Consider the following 18960-nt stretch of genomic DNA (forward strand, 5'->3'; position numbering starts at 1 on the left):
TTGGATATGAAAAATTACAGCAGTACTTTGAGGCCTAGAAACGTCTCCTCTCCCAGAGAACTTTTACCTTTGCTTCTGGCCAGACGTGGGGGATTCAGTGCTGGGCTTCAGCGAGCTGACCCAAACTTTACACTCACTTCTAGGGTGTGGCTCTTTGGATTCAAACCCCCCTAGAAGCCCTGGACTCCCAGATTTGTACCACCACCACCCCTTTGAGGCTCCTAGACGCCGTGGTCATCTTCCTGGATTTTAGTGCCTCCTCCGGGGCCTCCGATACAGGTCAAGGAGAAGCTGCTCTCCTCGCTGGGCCTTCCCTCCCTTGCTGGCTCAGCAGTGACTCCGAGCACTTACTGTTTGATTTTAATTTTGTCCAGTGTTTTAAAAACGTCTTAGCTGTGGGGTGGTCTGTATTACCTAGTGTGTTAGTTTTTTTAACCTTTTATTTTGAAATAATTGTCAACTCACAGGAAGTTATAAAGTCGGTACATAGAGCTCTTTGCTGCTTTCACCAGCCACCCCCCCGCTCCCCACCCCGGTGACAGCATCTTAGGGTATCATGTCAAAGCCGTGAAGTCAACGTTGGCATCCTCCCCGCTAAACAGACAAAAGACCCTGCTCGACTTTCAGCAGTTTTCACGTGCGTCCGGGTTTCTGCAGCTGCGCTCACAGGAGTCCAGCCAGCACCGGTGGGGGTGCAGGACTGCCCCCTGCGTGGCCTCCCGCTGCCCCTGCTTCGTGCCCTCCCTGTCCCCCGGGCAGCCACTGATCTCTGCTTGCCCCTGTACTTGGCCATTTTGAGCACGTTGTGTAGATGGAGTCTCATGGTGTCCCCTTCTGGAGGCTGACTTCGTCCATAAGCATAATGGCCCTGAGACCCATGCAGACAGTTCATGTGCTCATAGGTTGTCTTTCTTGTCTCCTTGTCTGGTTGCATCAGAGTTTGTTTTAACCCTTTGCCCATGAAAGGACATTTGGGCTGATTCCAGCATTTACTACTGTGAATAAGGCTGCCAAGAACATTTGCATACAGGTTTTTGTGTGAACATAACTTTTCATTTCTTGGGGATAAATGCCCAAGAGTTTCACTGCTGAGTCATATGGTTAAGTATATGTTTCCTTTTGTGAGAGACTGCCAGACTCTTTCCAGAGTGTCTGCACCATTTTACGTTCCCACCAGCGATGTGTGAGAGAGTTCCAGTTTCTCCACATGTCACCAGCACTCGGTGTTGTCACTGTTTTTAACCTTGGCGGTCCTAGTAGGCTTGCGGTGATATTTCATTGTGGGTTTAATTTCATTTTCTTAACAGGTGGTGATGCTGAACATCTTCCCATGTGCTGTTTTTTTCTTTTTTTTTAACTTGATAAAATACATTTAAAGTTCATATGCAGGGAGAATATCCAAGAAAATTATTTTTAATAATAATGAGGCTTGGATTCTCCAGTCCTTAAGATGTCCTGTGAACTGCTCTGCTCAAAGCAGAATGGCATTTCTTAGGAGCAGGCGAATAGATTGGCAAAATAGAAGAGAGAATCGGAAGTAAAAACATATGTGGGATTTGACGTGTGACAAAGAAGACGTGTTTCCAGCCTCGGTGAAGAGGGCAGTTTATTGAGTGGATGATGATGTCACAAGGGGCCATGTGGAAGGAAACAAAACTGTGTCCCTACTGCACACGTATACAAAACTAAACTTCTAATTAACAGAAACTTAACTGATTAGCTAAAAACTTCAGTATAAAAAAATATAATTTAAAAAACTTCAAAGAAATTTTAGGAGACATTAGAGGATCACGTTGGTCCCTAAAAAAACTTCCTAATGTGGAAGTTTTCAAATTACACAGAGCAAAGAGAAATAGAGTAATGGGTTCCATGTATCGGGCCCCCAGCTTCAGTGAGCATCAGTATTTGCTCCTCTTGTTTTATCTGTTCCCTCAGCATATTCCTACCAGTCCCAACCCCAGAATTATAAAGCAGATGCAGACACTGTGTTGTAGTAACACTGTACTGGTTAGTTCTAACTGGTAAACACTTTCTTTTGTTTTTTAAATTTGTTTCGTTTTGGTTTTGGCTCTTGGCACATAACCACCTAACAGAATTAACAGTAGTTCTGCAGCTAGTAAAGAACAACAGAAAATAGTTTGTTTAAATGAATATTAAAAGCTTTCGTATGGCGGAATAGACCATGTATAAAATTAGTAGACAAAACATAGATTTAGAGGTAATACTTGTACAGCAGTTGAAAGGTGAAGTTGTTATTTATAGGCTGCAAAGACTTTTAAAATTGCCAATAGAAGATAAGCAATCCATCTGAGAATTGGGCCATGCAGGTAAGTGGACACTTCACCTGAGCGTAGACCCAGGTGGGCTCTGAGTTGGTGATGGGTGCCCAGCCTCGTCTGGTCGCTGGGGAGATGCTGATTAGCTCCACGAGGAGGAAGCGTCTCCTCGATCACATTGGCTACGTCAGAGCTTGGTGGCCCTGCTGCCGACGGGGTTCTCGCTCTGGAGTGTGCCTTGTTACAGTCTTGTCTTTTCAGGCTGCTGTGGGCGGTGTCTCTTATGATTAGAAATGTGCAGTCTTCTGCCCTGCAGGGCCACTCCTGGGACTCTGCACCAAAAAACGTGTGTAAGGGTGATGGGCAACCTGATGGGCAGACAGGCAGTCCGTGTGCCGACAGGGATGTGTGTTACCACCTTGTTTGAAGTGACGAAAACTGGAAGGAGAGCTTAGCCTGTCAGGAAATACTGAATAAATTGTTTCACAGCCACAGTGTGGGATGTTACCTGTCTACTAAAGAGCGTGGGCTCTCCAGCAGTTGGTTATGTTGTTAGAGAAGAAGAGCAGTTTGGCGGCAGGAGCCGTGTGCGAGGGTCTGTGTCCGTCCTGATTCTGCTGCAACATCCCGCCTCTGGCCCCCGGGCCCCCTTGTGCTCGGCACGGCCACGTTTGCGGTCACAGATAGTGTGAGTCAGGAGCTGTGAGGAGGAGGGATGGTGTCACTTTGTCGGGAGCCTTCCATGCTCACGCAGACTCTGCAGAGCTGGCTTCCTTACTAGCCTAGCAGCATTTCAGATGACGGCCGCCACCTGTCACTGGGGTCCCTGGGTGACAGTGACGGGCACCCCTGTTGATGCGTGACAGATGTACAGCGTGAACAGGGGGAGCCTTTGTTGCCGTGGACGCTGAGCTTGAGGCTTTGTTGCTGCGGTGTCACCCAGCCCAGCCTGGCCGTGTGGGGTGTCGGCGGTCTGTGACCCTCTGAGCATGGAGGGGGGTGCAGGAGCCATGCTCCAGCTCAGCTTAGTCTCAGGGTCAAGGTGGGAGCTCAGTGACAAAGAAGGAGTGGGGGCACAGAGCCGACAGGGAGGTGTGCCTGTGCCCTCTCAGCCTGTGAGGGTCCATGGGGGGGATCCCCAAAATGCATGGCCCCCACAATGTCAATGGTAGTTTTCTATTTTATTTTTCTGTAGTGTCAGATGTTTTTCAGCAAATGCAAATTACTTACTCAGTAGGAAGAAACCACTATGCTGTTTCTGTTTTAGTGACAAAGGTGGGAGTGCAGAGGCCGCCCTCTTATTGTGTCGTGAGTGGGCAGCATGAGGAGTTGTGCGGTCACGATGGGCTGGGGCACATGGCCTGTTGGCAGGTGTCGGCGGGTGCCGGGCGATGCGTTGGGCAGGTCAAGTCACTGCAGTGGTCCCCATGGTGGAGCCCCCTTGGTGGCGAGACCATCACGGTGAGGCCGCCAGACGGAAGCTCAGGCATCCTTGCATTCATGGCCAGTCAGTAGCTATACTGGCCATGTTCCCACCCACGGAAGTGGTAGTTCAGTTATAAACACGGACACTACGTTATTCACAGAGGTGGGGAATTTACCAGAGCTTTGAGTACCGCAGCTCACCTGGGGACCACCCTATGGGGATGATAAATGTTACCTCCTCTGACCCTGTCCTGACCCTGGTGCTGACCTGAGACCGGGGCATCTCCTTTGTCTTTGGAGCCCCCGTGCCCCAGGAGAACCTGCTTCTCTGTGGTCCTCACTGGGCAGGTGCCTGCTGTTCAGCCACAGCTCCTGGTAACCTGTGGGTGTCGATGGCCCAGCAGCCAAGTCCTCTGCATTGAGTCATCCTTGGGGATTCGTATGGGGGTCAAACCTGCAGCCTCCATGTGGCACTCCCTTGACTGGGTGGGGCTCCCCGAGGGCACCCGCTTGATGCTGCTCCTCGTGGGTCCTGGCGCTGCCCCTGAGCCTGGGCCAGGTCTGGTGCTGAGGCCATTCTGGGGGCTTGCTTCCCGACACCAGCACCAAGGCATGGGGAGGGGGTGGGGGGAGGGGAGTTGGTGTTGCAGCTCTGGGCTCAGGTGTAGCAAGGTAGGTGCTGTGATGGGCACTTATAGGGAAGTGACATTGTGTTCATCCTTTTTCTTCCTAGTGTGCATTTTAATAGAAAACTTGTCCCTTTCCAAAATGCCCTTCAGAGGTGACGCCGTGATCGGTAAGTGCCTCTCTTCTCCAGTGATTCACATTGTGGCCTTTTCTTCCAGAACTACTTCAGCTTAAAAAGTGAAGACCAACCTGTTAGGGTGGACGGGAAAGTTCCACCCTGTTAGTATCCTTGTTTTGAAGTTGCTGGAAGAACCCATTGTAAACAGTGAGCGTCCACCAGACTCTCCCCACAAAAACAGAGACTCTCCCTTCTCTTCCAAGGGGTCAAGCTCCTTCCTCAGAGCTGCTGACTGGGGCTCTGCCCGTCACGGCCGTTCCCAGCACCCGGCATTCTCGGCTGTTCCTCCCCCAGATGGATGGTGCAAGCCTGAGGGGCACTCTCTCGCAGGATGAGGGGAGGGCCAGCAGTTGCCACGGCTCTCCCTGGGGGTGGCGGCCAGGCCCTGTGCGGGTCTGGGAGCCTCTCCACATTCCGTGGCACCTGGCCACAGAGAAGCAGTAAGAAAAGCCTCGGGGTCACCTCCACCACTGGGCTGTCCTGGCTCTTTGGTCTGCAGCCTCAGAAGTTCTGTAACTTGAAAAAAAATTGAATAGATTCAGTGTTTGTTTCCAAGTATTGGATCTAATTGAATTGAATGGGTTTTTATTGGTGGGGGTCTGGGGGGATTGTTCGGGGGAGAGGTACAGGAAAAGACCACCTGAAGCTTGAAGGCGTAATAAAAGAACAAAAACTTCCCCACATGACAGTTTTCAGATTTCAACAGCGGAAAGAAGACTTTCCACCTTTAGGTGGAGAGGGTGAGGGCCTTTAGAATTTTGTTCAATCTGGAGAATGTGTACCTTAGGTTTCCTCCAGGTTCCTCTCAAAGATCACCATCTACTTTGACTTGAGAGGTAGAAGATCTGTGTGTTGTTGTTTTTAATTTCATACAAATGTTCTTTACTGACTGAATGAATTTGTCTCTTTGACAGATGGTTGGCAGTGGCTGATAAACGACACCTTGAGAAACCTTCACCTCATTTCAAGTCACTCTCGACAACAGATAAAGGTGTGGGGAGCGAGGGCTTTCTGGCTGTTGCACTGTGTAGAAATAATTACTTATTTTAGTGTTTATTTCAAAGGGCTGTGTGCATTATGAGTCCCTTTTATAGACCAACATGATTGATAAATGTCATAATTACATTTGGAATTCTGGATGATACTGTCTTTGTAATTTATGATCAAGAACACTAATGCAGCCATTATTTACCAGAATATTTAAATTTTTTATTACTGTTTCTGGCTTTATTAATTATATTTACCTTATAAACATTTCCCCTATACACTCTCTGTCCTATTGAGCAGTAGAATTTTAGGATTGGAAGCTCTGTTCGTGATGCTCATGTACCGATGAGCAAACTGCATCCAGAATCATGTCAGCACGTCAGCGTTAGTCATTTCGAGCGAGCAAGAGTGTGTGTGTGTGTGTGTGTGTGTGTGTGTGTGTCCCCGTCCCAGTGGCCACTACTGTCCTGCCCCAGGACAGGTGAACTTTGGACTAGCAGCATTGCAACCCCTAACCCCTTGCAGAGATAACAGTCTTGGGTGTTGTTAATGACCAGGCTTTGATATTGAGGATGAAGGAGTGAAAGTACATATTGGTCTCCTTTACAGTTCTCCAGCCTCCTGTGTGTCTCAGCATTTCTGCTGGGTTAATAGAACAAATCTTCAGTCCCCCTCCCTTTTTTAAAGTAACTTTATCATTCTGTAGAATCCAGGTACAGTTTTACTAGTTGAATTTGAGTTCTTCACAATCAGTGCCTTAGAATTTCCTTTTAAAAACATATTCATAGTTGATTCATACCAGCCGTGACCATGGTTTGGTCTGCTCCTCTGATTTGTACGAGGACATCCCTCCCCCAGCACCTCTGCCAGGGCTCCCTGGTTTGGGGGAGCAGCAGGAAGAGCACATGAACCCCGCATTTGCCCCTGACTGTCTGTACGATCGAGAAAGGCTTAGGTGAGTGACCGTGGAGGCGACAGGAGGGGCCGAGGGTCCTGCGTGCGGTGTGAGCCCCGCAACTGCGCTTTGTCCCTCTCACTGCCCCACCCTCAGATTGGCCCTTCCTCCTCGTCCAGCCCCTCCTGTTCCCAGCACCCATGGATCCCAACTCCTCTCCAAACGAGGTCTGTACGTGGCTCGCCTGGGGGCCTTGCCACGTTGCTTCTGGGTGTTTACCACACTTTTCCTTCATTACTTCTGCTGGGAAAGAATAAAATGCCACGTTTTATTGTTACCTGTTCACATTGGAAGACATGGAATTTGCATTGTATGGAGGAAATAATCGTTTTCTCTTCAGTGTATTAGTTGCAGAGAATATTAAAGTTATGACTGTATGTGACCGATGACCAGCAGATGCACCGGAAAGGATGACGTCATTCAGCCTCTGGGTCTTTCAAACCGAGTCACTGGCCTGATCGCAGGGCTGCCCGGCTGCTCCTGGGCCGGGAGCCTGCCGCCCACTCTCATCTGCTTCGTTTCAGGAGGCGGCTGTGTCAGCCCTGGCGGCCCTCTGCAGCGAGTACCTCTCTGGGGAGGCGGACTCCACCGCGCAGGGTGAGTGGGCGCCTGCACTCGGGCGCATCCTCCGCGGCTGGGGTGGTGGGCAGTGCCCTGGGTGCCCCTCCCGCTGCCCCTCCCGCTGTGGTGTGGATGGGGCCGGGGCAGGGGGGGGGGGGGAGAGTGGGCTCCAGGCCGTGGAGACACCGCCTCCTCCTCAGCCCGTCCCACCCTCACCTGGCGCCCCAAGGGGCTCTGCAGGCCACGCGGGGTCCACTTGCCTGGATTTTACCACTTTACGTGTAGAATCAGCTCTTACTTACTCCAGCAGCGTTTGCTTAAATTCTGTCTTTAAGTCAGCTTTCCCCCATTTTGTGCTTTGGAGGCTCCCGTTACCGTGGTGGCGCTCCCTGTCTCTGTGGAGGCCGCTCTTCCATCCCGTCGCTTGGTGCCCGTCCTTCATCATCGGGTGACTGTTTTCCACACTCGTTTCCCAGGCTCTGTCAGCTCAGAGTCGTCTGCTTCTGCTGTCCTGCCACATCCTCCTGATTTCATGCTTTCTCCTTGGAGTCTGTTCATTTAGTGATTACTTCATTGACTTTTCTATTTCACTGTAGTGTGTTTTAGAATTTTTGTATGACCCATGGCAGCACTTTTCTGGCAAGTGTCCTTCACGTGTTAACACTTTTGCTCTTTTCCTCTTCACTGGAGCAGTGTCGGTGTAGCTGCCTCACTACACGTCATTGCATCAGTTGGGTTTTCCAGAACCACCTCTAAGCTGGAGTTTATCTCACACATCACATGGTCCTGTTTGTAGGGTCTAGTTCAAGAGTGTTAGTTTTGTATGAAGAAGCTTCATATTCACATGTTATGTGGCCCCGTAGCTTTCCTTTATACCATTGTATAGAACATGCACTACAGTTACTTCAAAAGTAAAACACTTTAAAAATTATTGTAAGTGTAGAAGAATCATGAGTGCAGTAGTCTAAATCTACTTTCTGTGAATTTTTTCAAAAATAAGAAAATATTCTGTAATTTGATCTTCTGACAGACTTTCCAAATTAATGATGTTACACTGTGTTCCTTTACTGTAGGCAATTTTACATAAAGAGACAGAAAGGACAGTTGGTCTTCTGTATCTGCAGGTTCCACATCCAGAAAGTTCCAAAAAGTAAAATTTGAATTTTCTGTGCAGGCACCTATTTGCATAACATTGACATTATATTTACAGCGATTGACACAGCACTGGCATTGTGTTAAGTATCACACATCACCAAAGATGATTTAAAGCGTATGGGAAGTGTGCGTGGGTTATATGCAAACACTGTGCCATTTTATAAAAGAGACTTGAGCATCTGTGGATTTTGGTTTCCTCGGGGGATTCTGGAACCAGTCCCCGTTGGATATTGAGGGACTACTGTAATGTTACTTTATATTAAATTGGGATGATCAAGTCATATTTTACTTTTTGCTTAAGAAAAGGGTAACATGTCATGTCACTCTGACTATAAAAACAAAGGACATTCTGAAATTAACATGTTATGTTAAAACTCAAGTGAGTTGTAGAGAAGGATTTTCATGCTGTTGCTGAAGTGTGTTGTTTTAAGTTCCACCAAAGATAACACCTTAGTGTACATACGAGTGGAGTTCCAGCTTTTTTTTCCTATCCTAATATATGAGGATGTAAGGTTTTCACATTCACGTCATAGAAGTCATGCTTCGTTGAAATGTAGGCAGTGATAACAAGAATCTCTTCGGTTGTGGTAGGTAACAGAGTAAGGGTGTCTGGCCTTTCTTGACTTTCTGAGCTGCGTTTTCAGAACAGATCTGGTTTTTCCACTTCACTTCCTAGAATTCTTGAATCACGCCCTGGACTTTCAGGGCCCTCTTTCCCATTTCTCCCTCTCACAACCTCAGTTCCAGGTACTCTTGCAGTTCCCATGACGGGCTTTTTCCCGTGTGGGAAGGTCTGTTTTCCCAGCCCTGTGCTCTCACTCAGCCTGGCTGACGGCTCTGCCTGTTTCTGCCCAACCAGCCATGGGTTTCTTGTGAGGAGCAGTCCCTGCACCCCTGCTGTGTCCGAGCGCTCAGCCCTGGGGACTATGTTTGCTCTCCGTCTTTGAGGAAGTATCCTCATTTCTGAGGAAGGCATTTGTGTTCTCAGTGAATAAAAAATGAAAATTTGACTGTGTTGACTACTGTTAAAACTGTCTTGGCTTTATTTTCCCGGGAGTGAAATCATGTATTAAAATGCTTACGAAAACCTTAAAACCACTCAATAAGCACTCTTTTCTTCAATCTGTTTTGATTTACACCACTTTGAAAATACATCTACTTTAGGAGCCTAAGTAACCCCTCTCTTCTTCCTTCAGCACTGTTTGCTTGTGTTCTGGAACGTATGTGAAGAGTGTGTCTTGTGGATAATGGACAACAGTGGTCACCTTCTGGTTCCATCTTTTCAGAGGAGCTGGTAAAGCAGTATCTCGCCGAACTTCAGAGCCCCGAGGAGATGGCTCGCTGTGGCTTCGCCCTGGCCTTGGGCGCCCTGCCGGCCTTTGTCCTGAAGGGCCGGCTCCGGCAGGTGAGGCTGGCCTGAGCATGGCGGGGTGTCGTGTGAGACGCAAGTGGGGTTTGTGGGCGGAAGGAATTCCTGAAAGCCAGCACGTGTGTGCACAAGAAAGGGTATGGGAGCACCGGGGGCAGCAAGTGGTCTTTGAGAGGCCGGTTAATGTTCTCGCCTGAAGGCGACTCGGGATTGCTGACTCCCAGGCTGGGTAGGGAGCTGCGGCCTCCGTGGAAACACACCTGGCCTTTACTTGTCTGTGGTGCATCACCCAGTGTTTTCTGCGTTAACGAATGTCTCCAGCCTTGTCTGGAAATGCTGGCCTCCCCTGTGGCCGTGGTGAAGGGCGCTGGGTCTCCCACCCCAGGACTCCTCCTTGGGGAGCTGCCCTTTCTCCCCAGCACTGGGCCCTGTGTTTCTGGCATGGCCGGGGGCAGGGGGGTTCTCCCTTGAGCTCCACCGTCCTTGGCCTGTCTCCTTTCAGGGGTGATCTATCAGCTCTCCTGACACCCCGACTTGGGTCCTGAGCTCCCGGGAGAGTGGGTGCCAGAGTCAGACCCTGGAGACCCAGCTGGCCTCAGCCCACCAAACTCTTATGTTTACGCGCCCCTCTCCCTTAACTCAGAGATCAGTCATGGTCCTGCCAGCCCACCTCCCAGATGTCGCTGCTGCCAAGTGCCTGGCGCACACATGCCCCTCACCTGTATCACCTGCCCCTGCCCAGGACACTTTGGGATCTGACGCACTAGACCAACTTACGTACCGAGAGTGGGGACAGACCATCCAAAGCCTGCTCTGGGGCTTATCTATTTGAAACACCTGGCTTTTAGAACTGAACTGTTCCTTGGAGAAGTAACTGGTGGAGATGTGAGAAGCCAGGTGCTTTGTGTGCCCTGTGCTTCAGCTCCAAGCCGGGGGCAGAAGGGGATGCTGGCCGTGAGTGCAGGGTCTTGCCCCGGAGGAGGAGGCAGATCTGCAGAGGCCGCCTGGGCGCCAGGGGGTGGGGTGGGGGTGGGAGCCCAGCAGTGGGAAGGGTTGGGGGCAACCCCCTGTGCCCACACCGTGTGTTCTTTGGGGCGCATGGCCCACCTGGGTGGCCACCAGCCACGCTGTGCTGCATTCTGGGAGCAGCGGGGCACCAGGCCAGGTCTCCACTTGCATGGAAAGTACATTGATCTTGAGGCTGACGGTTCTGTTGATGACTTGTCATTGCTTTTCAGGTTCTAGCAGGCTTGAGGGCTGTTACCCACATTTCTCCCAAGGACGTGAGCTTTGCCGAGTCCAGGCGGGATGCTTTGAAGGCAATCGCTAGGTGAGCCCTGCAGGTTTTCCTCCCCAAAGTCGCTGTTCTCTCGGAAGCCAGCGACCGAGCATGAAGGGATGTTCACGGCAGTTTGTGTGAGAAGCCCAGTCTTGGGGGCTGAATCTACTTTGAGGCAAATGTTATTTTTTATTTTCTAGTTTCTTCTCTCTTCAGAGGATTGTCCAAGAACATTTCAGCTCATAGAGGATCGTTACAGTTTTGTCATAATTATAATGAATATTAAACCCATAGCGCACTTATCTCTGTGCTTTGGGGACACTGGACCTGCTCAGGGACTGGGGCTGAGCTTTCCACTCGAGACCGCGGCCCCCAGGACGGAGAGTGGCACGTGTGGAGGGAACGCTGACGCTAGTCACACACGCACACGTCGGGAGGGGCTGCCCTTTCTCTCCCCACGAGCCTGGGTGGAGCCCCTTCTGCGGGGGGCGGTGGGGTATGAGGGACCAGCCACAGACCCCCCCCCACCCATCCACCCCGTGCACCCTGAAACAGTAGACACTAGAAATGTGGTTTGGAGAAGAGCGTCACTCAGCATTACGTCAGTGCGGGAGGAACTTGGGGATTCTGAGTCTGCCTCTGAGTTATGGGTCTGTTCAGAGGTCATCCTGTCAGGAAAGACACATCAGGCCAAAATGATGAGAGAGACAGGAGAGCTTGCGTGGGATTCGCAGACATTAGCTATGTTTCCCATGTTTTTAATTTCAGGATTTGCCAGACTGTCGGTGTGCAAGCAGAAGGGACTCCAGACGAGGTTGTGTGCAGAGAGGACGTTGCCCAGGTTTACTGCACGTTGCTGGGCTGTCTGAGCGATTACACCACCGACAGCCGCGGGGACGTGGGAGCATGGTGAGACGGACGTGTCACCCTCATTCCCTGCTCCTCTCAGGAATGTCCCGCCGAGGCCAGAGACGGGGCGTTCATGCTGCTGCCCTGGCCCCAGCCCGGACCCTTTATTCCCAGGGCAGCCGGGGTTTCCGTCCCAGCCTCTTGTGTGTGCATCCTCCTCTTTTTTTTTAAAATATTTATTTATTTATTTAATTTTTTGGCTGCGTTGGGTCTTAGTTGCAGCATGCGGGATCTTTTGTTGCAGTGTGGGCTTCTCTTTAGTTGTGGCTCTCGTGCTCAGTACTTGCGGCGTGCAGGCTTAGTTGCCCCGCGGCAGGTGGGATCTTAGTTCCTTGCCCAGGGATCGAACCCGCGTCCCCTGCGTTGGAAGGTGGGTTCTTAACCACTGGACCACCAGGGAAGTCCCTGTCCTACTCTTCACTGAAAAAAAAAAAAAAATTAACTTCATAAAATACAAACATTGTTGTGTCTCCCTCATCTAAGCCCCAGTTGTCTGCTCTCCAGTTTTACCTAATAAAGTTCACGCAAATCCCCCACGCAACTGTTTAAAGCAGGGAGGATCTGAAACCATTTTGGGGAAGGGGAGTAGGGAGCACCTGGGTAGTTCTCCAGGGATCCCGTTGTATATCATCATCTTGGCTCCTGCCTGATTGGGAATAAGACTTGAGGTGCACAGATTTCAGTCTTGGGAGGAGCCCTTCAGTTGCTTGTTGACCTGAAGGAGGTCTGTGTCATTGTCAGCCGAGCACGGGGAAGACGCTCACGCCGCTGTGCTCGGATCCCTGCCTGGATTCGCTTGTATTTCCTTTCCAAGGTTGCAAAAGTACTTTTCTGTTTACTAGAAATAAGAGACTAAGTTGCCATTTTGGAGAAGCTGAGAGGTTCTCCTACAGCTTATGTTGGAACCTCTTCTAAGTGTTTTTATTCACATTCTCTCCTTCAAGACCCCCTGTAAACGCGCCTTGTGAGGAGGGGCTCACTGTGGGCTGAGCACCGGGTGAGGTGTCGCTGACACTGAGAGGAAGTGGTTTACTTGTTTATTACAACGATGTGAAAAGAAGTTAGCTTTAATTTCGTTTTGTATTTTCATTAATAACATATCTGGTTGGGTTTTTCCCCCTTCTCTCTGTTTGCTGGCCTTTCCTGCCTCTTCATCCACCAGGAGTGTTCCCTTATCTCACCCGCTGCTTTCCTTTCCTTCTTCTTGTCCTGAGATGGCATTTGGGGCACGGCTCCCGTGGGGGCCTGAGAACTGCGCACGTGTCTGCACAGCATATCTAGAACCCCGGGGTCCTCCCAGACAGTGGGAGCATGGGGGCTCTCAAGGGGGCCACAGCACCTCCCCGGGCCCATGTCCTCTGGGAGGCCCCAGCCCAGCACGGCCACCTGAGCCCTTTGTTTCCCTGTCCTCCGTGGGACGAGGCCGTGGCAGCCGTGCCTTTTAGGGTCTGTGTGGGTGAAGATGCTGTGACCACAGCCGGGGCTCACGTGTCTGCCCTGGACACTGAGCCCCTCTTCCTGGTTCTTTGCGTGGCCTCTGGCACTAGAGTGGATCCTGGACACTGGTAGGGTTCTGTTGAGGACGCTTTGGTTCTGCTTCATCCTCCCAGAGGGTGCTGAGGGCTTCGCAGCAGGCAGTGGGCCCGCTTTGAGTACAGTGCCGTGGTCTCTGCCTCACCCGATACGGGCGGCCGCTCAGGTTCTGCTGTGTTGGCTGCGTGGTGGAGTTGTGGGTGGTGGTCCTCTGTGAACGTGGGGGCCCCTTCTCAGGCCCCTTTAAGGGGAGCCCTTTACTCTCTGACCCTGGTTGCACAGTTCAAGCCAGAAGGGCAGTGGGTTTTCATTGGTGTTGCAGTTGCCACCGTGGCTGCCCCCAGAGCACGCGGAACATCAGGTGAACAGAGGAGAGCCAGCCAGTGCTGTGCACATGCAGAAGTCCCCTCTGTGAATCTTTAATTCCAGAGGTTTATCTGAGTTCTGCAGTGTTGGGTCCTTTTCCAGAGATCCTAATTCTCTGTAGAAAGTCTTCATCTTTTTCATTTGTTTTCCATCTTTCTTTTTTTTTTTTTTCTTCAGCGTGTTCCTCATGGTTACTTTAAAGACTGGCCATTTACTCCAATTATCCGTGTCATCCATGGGTCTATTTCTGTCGTCTTCTCTCTCTCATTATTGTAACACTTGGTCTTTTTTTTTTTTTTTTTTTTTTTTTAACATTCCTTGTAACTTTTAACTAAATCCAGAAATTGTGAGTTCAAAATTGCAGAGATTTTGGGTTGTGTAATTTCCTTGCAGCAAGATTTAAGTTTCCTTTTGTCAGGCCCCCTATTGTGTGGGTGGGTCACCTGCTGTCCTCAGGGCTGGGGTTGGCTGGCCCTTCTGCCCACACCCGCAGCTCTGACTGAGGGGCTTCCCAGGGCCCTCCTCCTGCACATGTGCACCCCCAGCTGCTGGCTTCTGGGGTTTTGGACCCACACCCTGTGCTTGTCCAGTTAGGAGCTGCTGAGGGCCCCAGGGGCGTGTGCTGCAGGCTTTAGCCGCTCCTGTTTCCTCTCGCCGGCCTTTCCCTGTAGTGCTGTGCCTGTGGGCGCTGGGGGTCCAGGGGGGGTGCTCTTTCCTCCCTCCCTCTACGCCCTGACCCACCCTGGCACCTCCAGAGGGTCGTGCATGTTGTGTCCTGAGCAGCAGCTGGCTGGCGGCTGTGCCTTGGTGTCTGAGCCTGTCCAGCTCCCTCGGCCCCGGCCTGTGTCCGTCTCATGCCTCTGAGCACCACCACACCTGCACTCAGTGCTTTGGCTGCTGGGCCTCTCCGGGGCCGGGGCCTCTGTCCGTGCAGGTCCGAACAGCACAGGCTATCTCCCGTGTGGTGCGCACTCCTTGGCGGGAGGGTGGGTGCCCCAGGCATATAGGACCTGCCGGCCCTGGCGACGTGGGGCGGTGTCTGTGGTCCCTGTTGCCCAGCTGTGTCCGACCTGGGTTGAGTGTTCTTTGTCCCAAGTTTAAAATGATGCTTTCACTCTGGAGTTAGGCCAGCAAACATGAGCTGCTCTACATACGTCTATCCCTCGAAAAGCCAAAAAGCCCTTAAGAGTTTTTCTGCTGGGAAAAAAACTTTGTAGAGTGGGTATATTTTGTGTTTAAAGGTTCGTGAGAAAATCAGCGCTGTTTCTGTGTGTGCACTTGTGAGAGAGTTTGCTGGGACCTGGCCATTAGTCTTCAGGTGTCAAACAGGTGTCTTTGCTCAAGGTAATGTGTGAGAGAAATATTTCTCGAGGAAAGGCTGCTGGCGGCCTTTGTCGAGCCTCCTGCATGTTTCTTGCCCTGGGTTGAGGGTGTCTGAACCCGACCCCGCAGAGTGGCTGATGGTCACATAGCTCCTGGGGCAGGAAGCCGGCGCCTCACCCCCTCCATGTCTCTGCAGGGTCCGCGAGGCCGCCATGACGAGTCTTATGGACCTGACTCTTCTGCTGGCAAGGGACCAGCCAGAGCTGATCGAGGCCCCAGTGTGAGTGTGTTCTCCCGCTGCGTGGAGAGGGTCTGCCGGGTCCTCCCTCCTGACTCCACAGCCCCTGCTCCTGGCTAGGCCTCCCTCAGGGTCCAGGCCTGTTGCAGGACAGCCAGCTTCCTGGCTCAGGACCCCTGTGCCGAGCGCCTGCTGCTGCTGGGGACTGGCCATCCTGTCCCCCGCTGGTTCCCTGGACACCGGGCTGCCTCCGGGTACCTTGCTGGCCTGGGATCACCGCGCCCCTTCTGTTGCTGAGGCCCCCGAGGAGACCTGGGCGTTGCTTCCTCAGCACCACCACCCCGACTTCCTCCTCTGGCTGCAGGCACCCCGTCCTCCCATTTCTTCCGTCTCTTCTCACACACCACCCATCCGGTAGCCGTATCAGTCTTCACTGCTTCCACTCTAGACCTCCCACTTAGGCTTCTGGGCTGTCAGATCCCGTTCCCACCCGCAGCCACGGTGGCGCGTGTGCCCGCTCTCATGTTCCAGCCGAGCTAACCCTGCGCTCTCGGTTTGCAGCTGCCAGCGGATCATGTGCTGCTTAGCCCAGCAGGCGAGTGAGAAGATCGACCGGTTCCGGGCGCATGCAGCCCGTGTGTTCCTGGCGCTGCTCCACTGGGACGGCCCCGCCATCCCCCACGTGCCCCACCGGGAGGAGCTGGAGAGGCTTTTCCCCAGGTACTGGCGCTGAGTTCCCGGTGGGGCAGCTCTGTTCCCAGCGGGGCGGCCCCTCCAGCTCATGCTTCTGTCTTGCAGGTCCGCTGTGGCCTCTGTGAACTGGGGCGCGCCGTCGCAGGCCTTCCCTCGCGTGGCCCAGCTCCTGGGGCTGCCTGCCTACCGCTACCACGTGCTGCTGGGGCTGGCCGTGTCCGTGGGCGGCCTGACCGAGTCCACGGTGAGCAGGCGCCTCAGTGGGCCTTCCCGAGAGGGAGCGCTGCCTCCTTCCTTCCTTCATCCTTCCTTCAGGAGCCTCTGCTGGGGCTCAGTGTGCCTGCGGGGCAGGTGGGGGGCGGGCGTTACCCCTGATCCACTGGACAGTGTGTGGGGCATGAGCTCAGCGGCAGGGAGACTGCAGATGCAGATGCATGCAGCTCCTGCGCTCCCTGGCTTTTTTGCCGGTCTCGATTCACCCTCCCTGCACATCAAGCGCCCTATGGTTCCCCAACCTGTCTCTCCAGGTTCCTCTTTCCTGTTTGTGCATTTTCTTGGTGGTTCGTTGTGTTGTCTCCATTCTGTTGTGTTGTCGCCCCTGCGTGGGCCCCTCCCTCTCCCTCTTGCCCCTCATCGCTCCCTGGGCCCTGATTCGGTGTTTCCTGAACCAGTGGATTCCTAGTTGTCGTCACTTCTGGAAAGTCCTCCACCGTCCTCACTCCCGCCCACAGTCAGTCCTCTCCGCCTTCGCGCTTCTTTTCAGATTACTGCAGTTTCTGCAGTTCTGTGTAGCCTGCTCGTTCCCTCCCACTGTTGCATTTCTTGGTGTTTCAGTAATTGTATCTTCATTACCATTCAGTTTGTTCTGAAATCTGTTTCTCGTGCTTTTCCATTGCATGCTTATCTTTGTGACTGCATTTCTCTGTAATAATTAACACACAATATTCTCCTACATTCTGTGTCACGTGATCCAGTGTCTGCTGTCAGAGGGAGGCCTGCATCTGCTTTCTTGCTCTGCAGACTCCTTCGTGAGAACTCACCAGTTGGGTGTTGGTTGTGCGATGGTGTTAGCTGTTGACCTGAGGGGAGGTGCCTTTGCTTTTGCTCCCCAGCAGCGGTGGTCGCCCAGATACCGTGCATCTAAGGGGTCCAAATTTAGCAACAGCATGTGAGGGCTTGGGTTGTGTTGCTGCGTCCAGAGCTGCGTTTCCGATTCGGGTGTCTGCACTGTGGCCGTGCTCACGCCCGGCCCGGACAGGCTCTGAGGGATCCTCACTCTCCGTAGCAGATGTTGTGAGTCTGTCACCGCGGCCATCCCTGGGGCAGAGGGTGCCAGGAGTGGCGTGGTCTTGTCCCTCTTACAAGAATGCCGTATTACAGGTCAGGTACTCAACACAGGGCCTCTTTGAGTACATGAAGGGGATTCAGAACGACCCGCAAGCCCTGGAGGACTTCACTGGGACCCTTTTGCAGGTCTTTGAGGACAGCCTTCTGAACGACAGGTGAGTGGTGGTGCTGTTCGCAGTGGTTTCTCAGATCCCCAGGGTCTCATTTCCCAGCAGGGTTTTGAGGGGAGGTAGGGTGGGCCCAGGTGAGGAACGTGGGCACAGCCAGGCAAGGGCGTGACCAGAGTCACCTCCCGGGCCCCTCGCAGCCTGCACTCTGGGCCGGTTGTATATGTTGGAAGTAAGGTGACAGAGGCTGTGAGCCAGGAGAGTTCGTGTGGCTCTGGCCTGTGGTGCTCCCTGGTCACGCACACCAACATGTCAGTGCCACTGCTCAGACACGTGGTTCACACACAACCACGACCATCGAGAAGATGAAATCTCAGCCTGCCAGGATTGGAACGTGACCTGTTTTCTAAATGTTTTTGCTGTAGCATTTTGTTAACTGCTTTTCCAAGAAGATGGAGTGTAGACCCAAAAGCCCTACCTCAGAATTGGGGATGTTTCCTGCACCTTCTGAGAGGGCTGTTCCTGGACTCCGTTCTCAACTGTCCCAGAGCATCTGGGCCCCCGGTTACCACTGCATGGCTGCAGGTCCCCTCGTGCAGGCCCTTGTCCTGTCCCTGGGATGCACAGATAGCTCTCATCAAACAGGAACTCAGGCCATTGCTCTTTGCTGTTTCCGCAAGCAGCTGTCGGGAGGTGTAGAAGACATCTAACAAAACACACGTAAAGTGTACAGTCTGAGAGGTTTTGACTCATGTCAACAACCATAAAAACAATCAAGACACTGAGCACATCTGTCACCCACAGTTGCCTCCTGCCCCTTCTAACCCCACCTCCCCAGGGTCCCCCAGCCCCAAGGCAACCACTGATCTGCTTTCTGTCACTGTAGCTTAGTTGGCATTTTCTAGAACATTACTTAAGTGGGATCATGCAGTGTGTGCCCTTTTAGTGTCTGGCTTCTCGGATGCAGCATGTTTCTTTTAGAGTCACCCTTTTTAGTGCTGAGTTATGTTCTGTTGTGTGGTTACATCACAATTTGTCTGTTTAGCTGTGGACCGGCACTGGGGTTGTTTCCAGGTTGAGGCAGTTGCAGGTGAAGCTGTGATGAACGTTCACGCACAAGCCTTCATGTGGAGCTGTCTTCCCTTTGCTCTTGGGTGAACGCTAAGGAGCGGACTGGCTGGGGTCACAGGGCGGGGGAATATTTAAAGCTGACAGACCGTTTCCTGCTCCTGCTCATGGCCTCTGAGAGTTCTGGGCGCCCACGTCCTCACCACAGCTGGTGTGCTCGGTCCTTTCCTTTTAGCCGATCCAAGGGGGTGTGGTTTCTCGTCGTGGCTGTAATTCGAGTTTCCCTCCTGACTGAGGGTGGCGGGCATCTTCTCGGGTGCTTGCTGGCTGTCTGCATAGCCTCTTTGGTCAGGTATCTGTTAAGATCTTTTGCTCATTTTTAAACTGGGTGCTGCTTTTTTACCTTGCTGCCGGGTTTTGAGATTTTCTTATACATACTGGACAGGTCCTTTGTGAGACGTGATTTGCAGATGTTTCATCCCAGCCTCTAGCTTGTCTTCCACACTCTTAACAGTCTCTCCGTTAAGAACAAATATTTTACATTTTGATAAACTTGTTTGTACT

At 52.2% G+C, this 18960-nt stretch overlaps 1 protein-coding gene across 5 annotated transcripts in view; it reads left to right on the forward strand.

Moving 5' to 3' along the window:
- TBCD (tubulin folding cofactor D) overlaps window positions 1–18960 on the forward strand; it is a 175135-nt gene that overhangs the window by 142546 nt on the left and 13629 nt on the right. For all 5 annotated transcript variants that reach the window (XR_009499404.1, XM_059906846.1, XM_059906847.1 and 2 more), the window contains 10 exons: window positions 4435–4497; window positions 5421–5497; window positions 6973–7045; window positions 9451–9569; window positions 10772–10863; window positions 11581–11721; window positions 15140–15223; window positions 15743–15901; window positions 15980–16118; window positions 17255–17376. Coding sequence is in view for 4 of the 5 variants with exons in the window: in XM_059906846.1 (XP_059762829.1) it covers window positions 4435–4497; window positions 5421–5497; window positions 6973–7045; window positions 9451–9569; window positions 10772–10863; window positions 11581–11721; window positions 15140–15223; window positions 15743–15901; window positions 15980–16118; window positions 17255–17376 (1069 nt within the window). In the remaining variant the exon portion in view is untranslated. The remainder of the gene's footprint in view (window positions 1–4434; window positions 4498–5420; window positions 5498–6972; window positions 7046–9450; window positions 9570–10771; window positions 10864–11580; window positions 11722–15139; window positions 15224–15742; window positions 15902–15979; window positions 16119–17254; window positions 17377–18960) is intronic.

This window comes from Balaenoptera ricei, chromosome 20 (genome assembly GCF_028023285.1).
Source record: "Balaenoptera ricei isolate mBalRic1 chromosome 20, mBalRic1.hap2, whole genome shotgun sequence".
In the NCBI taxonomy this organism is placed as follows: Eukaryota; Metazoa; Chordata; class Mammalia; order Artiodactyla; family Balaenopteridae; genus Balaenoptera; species Balaenoptera ricei.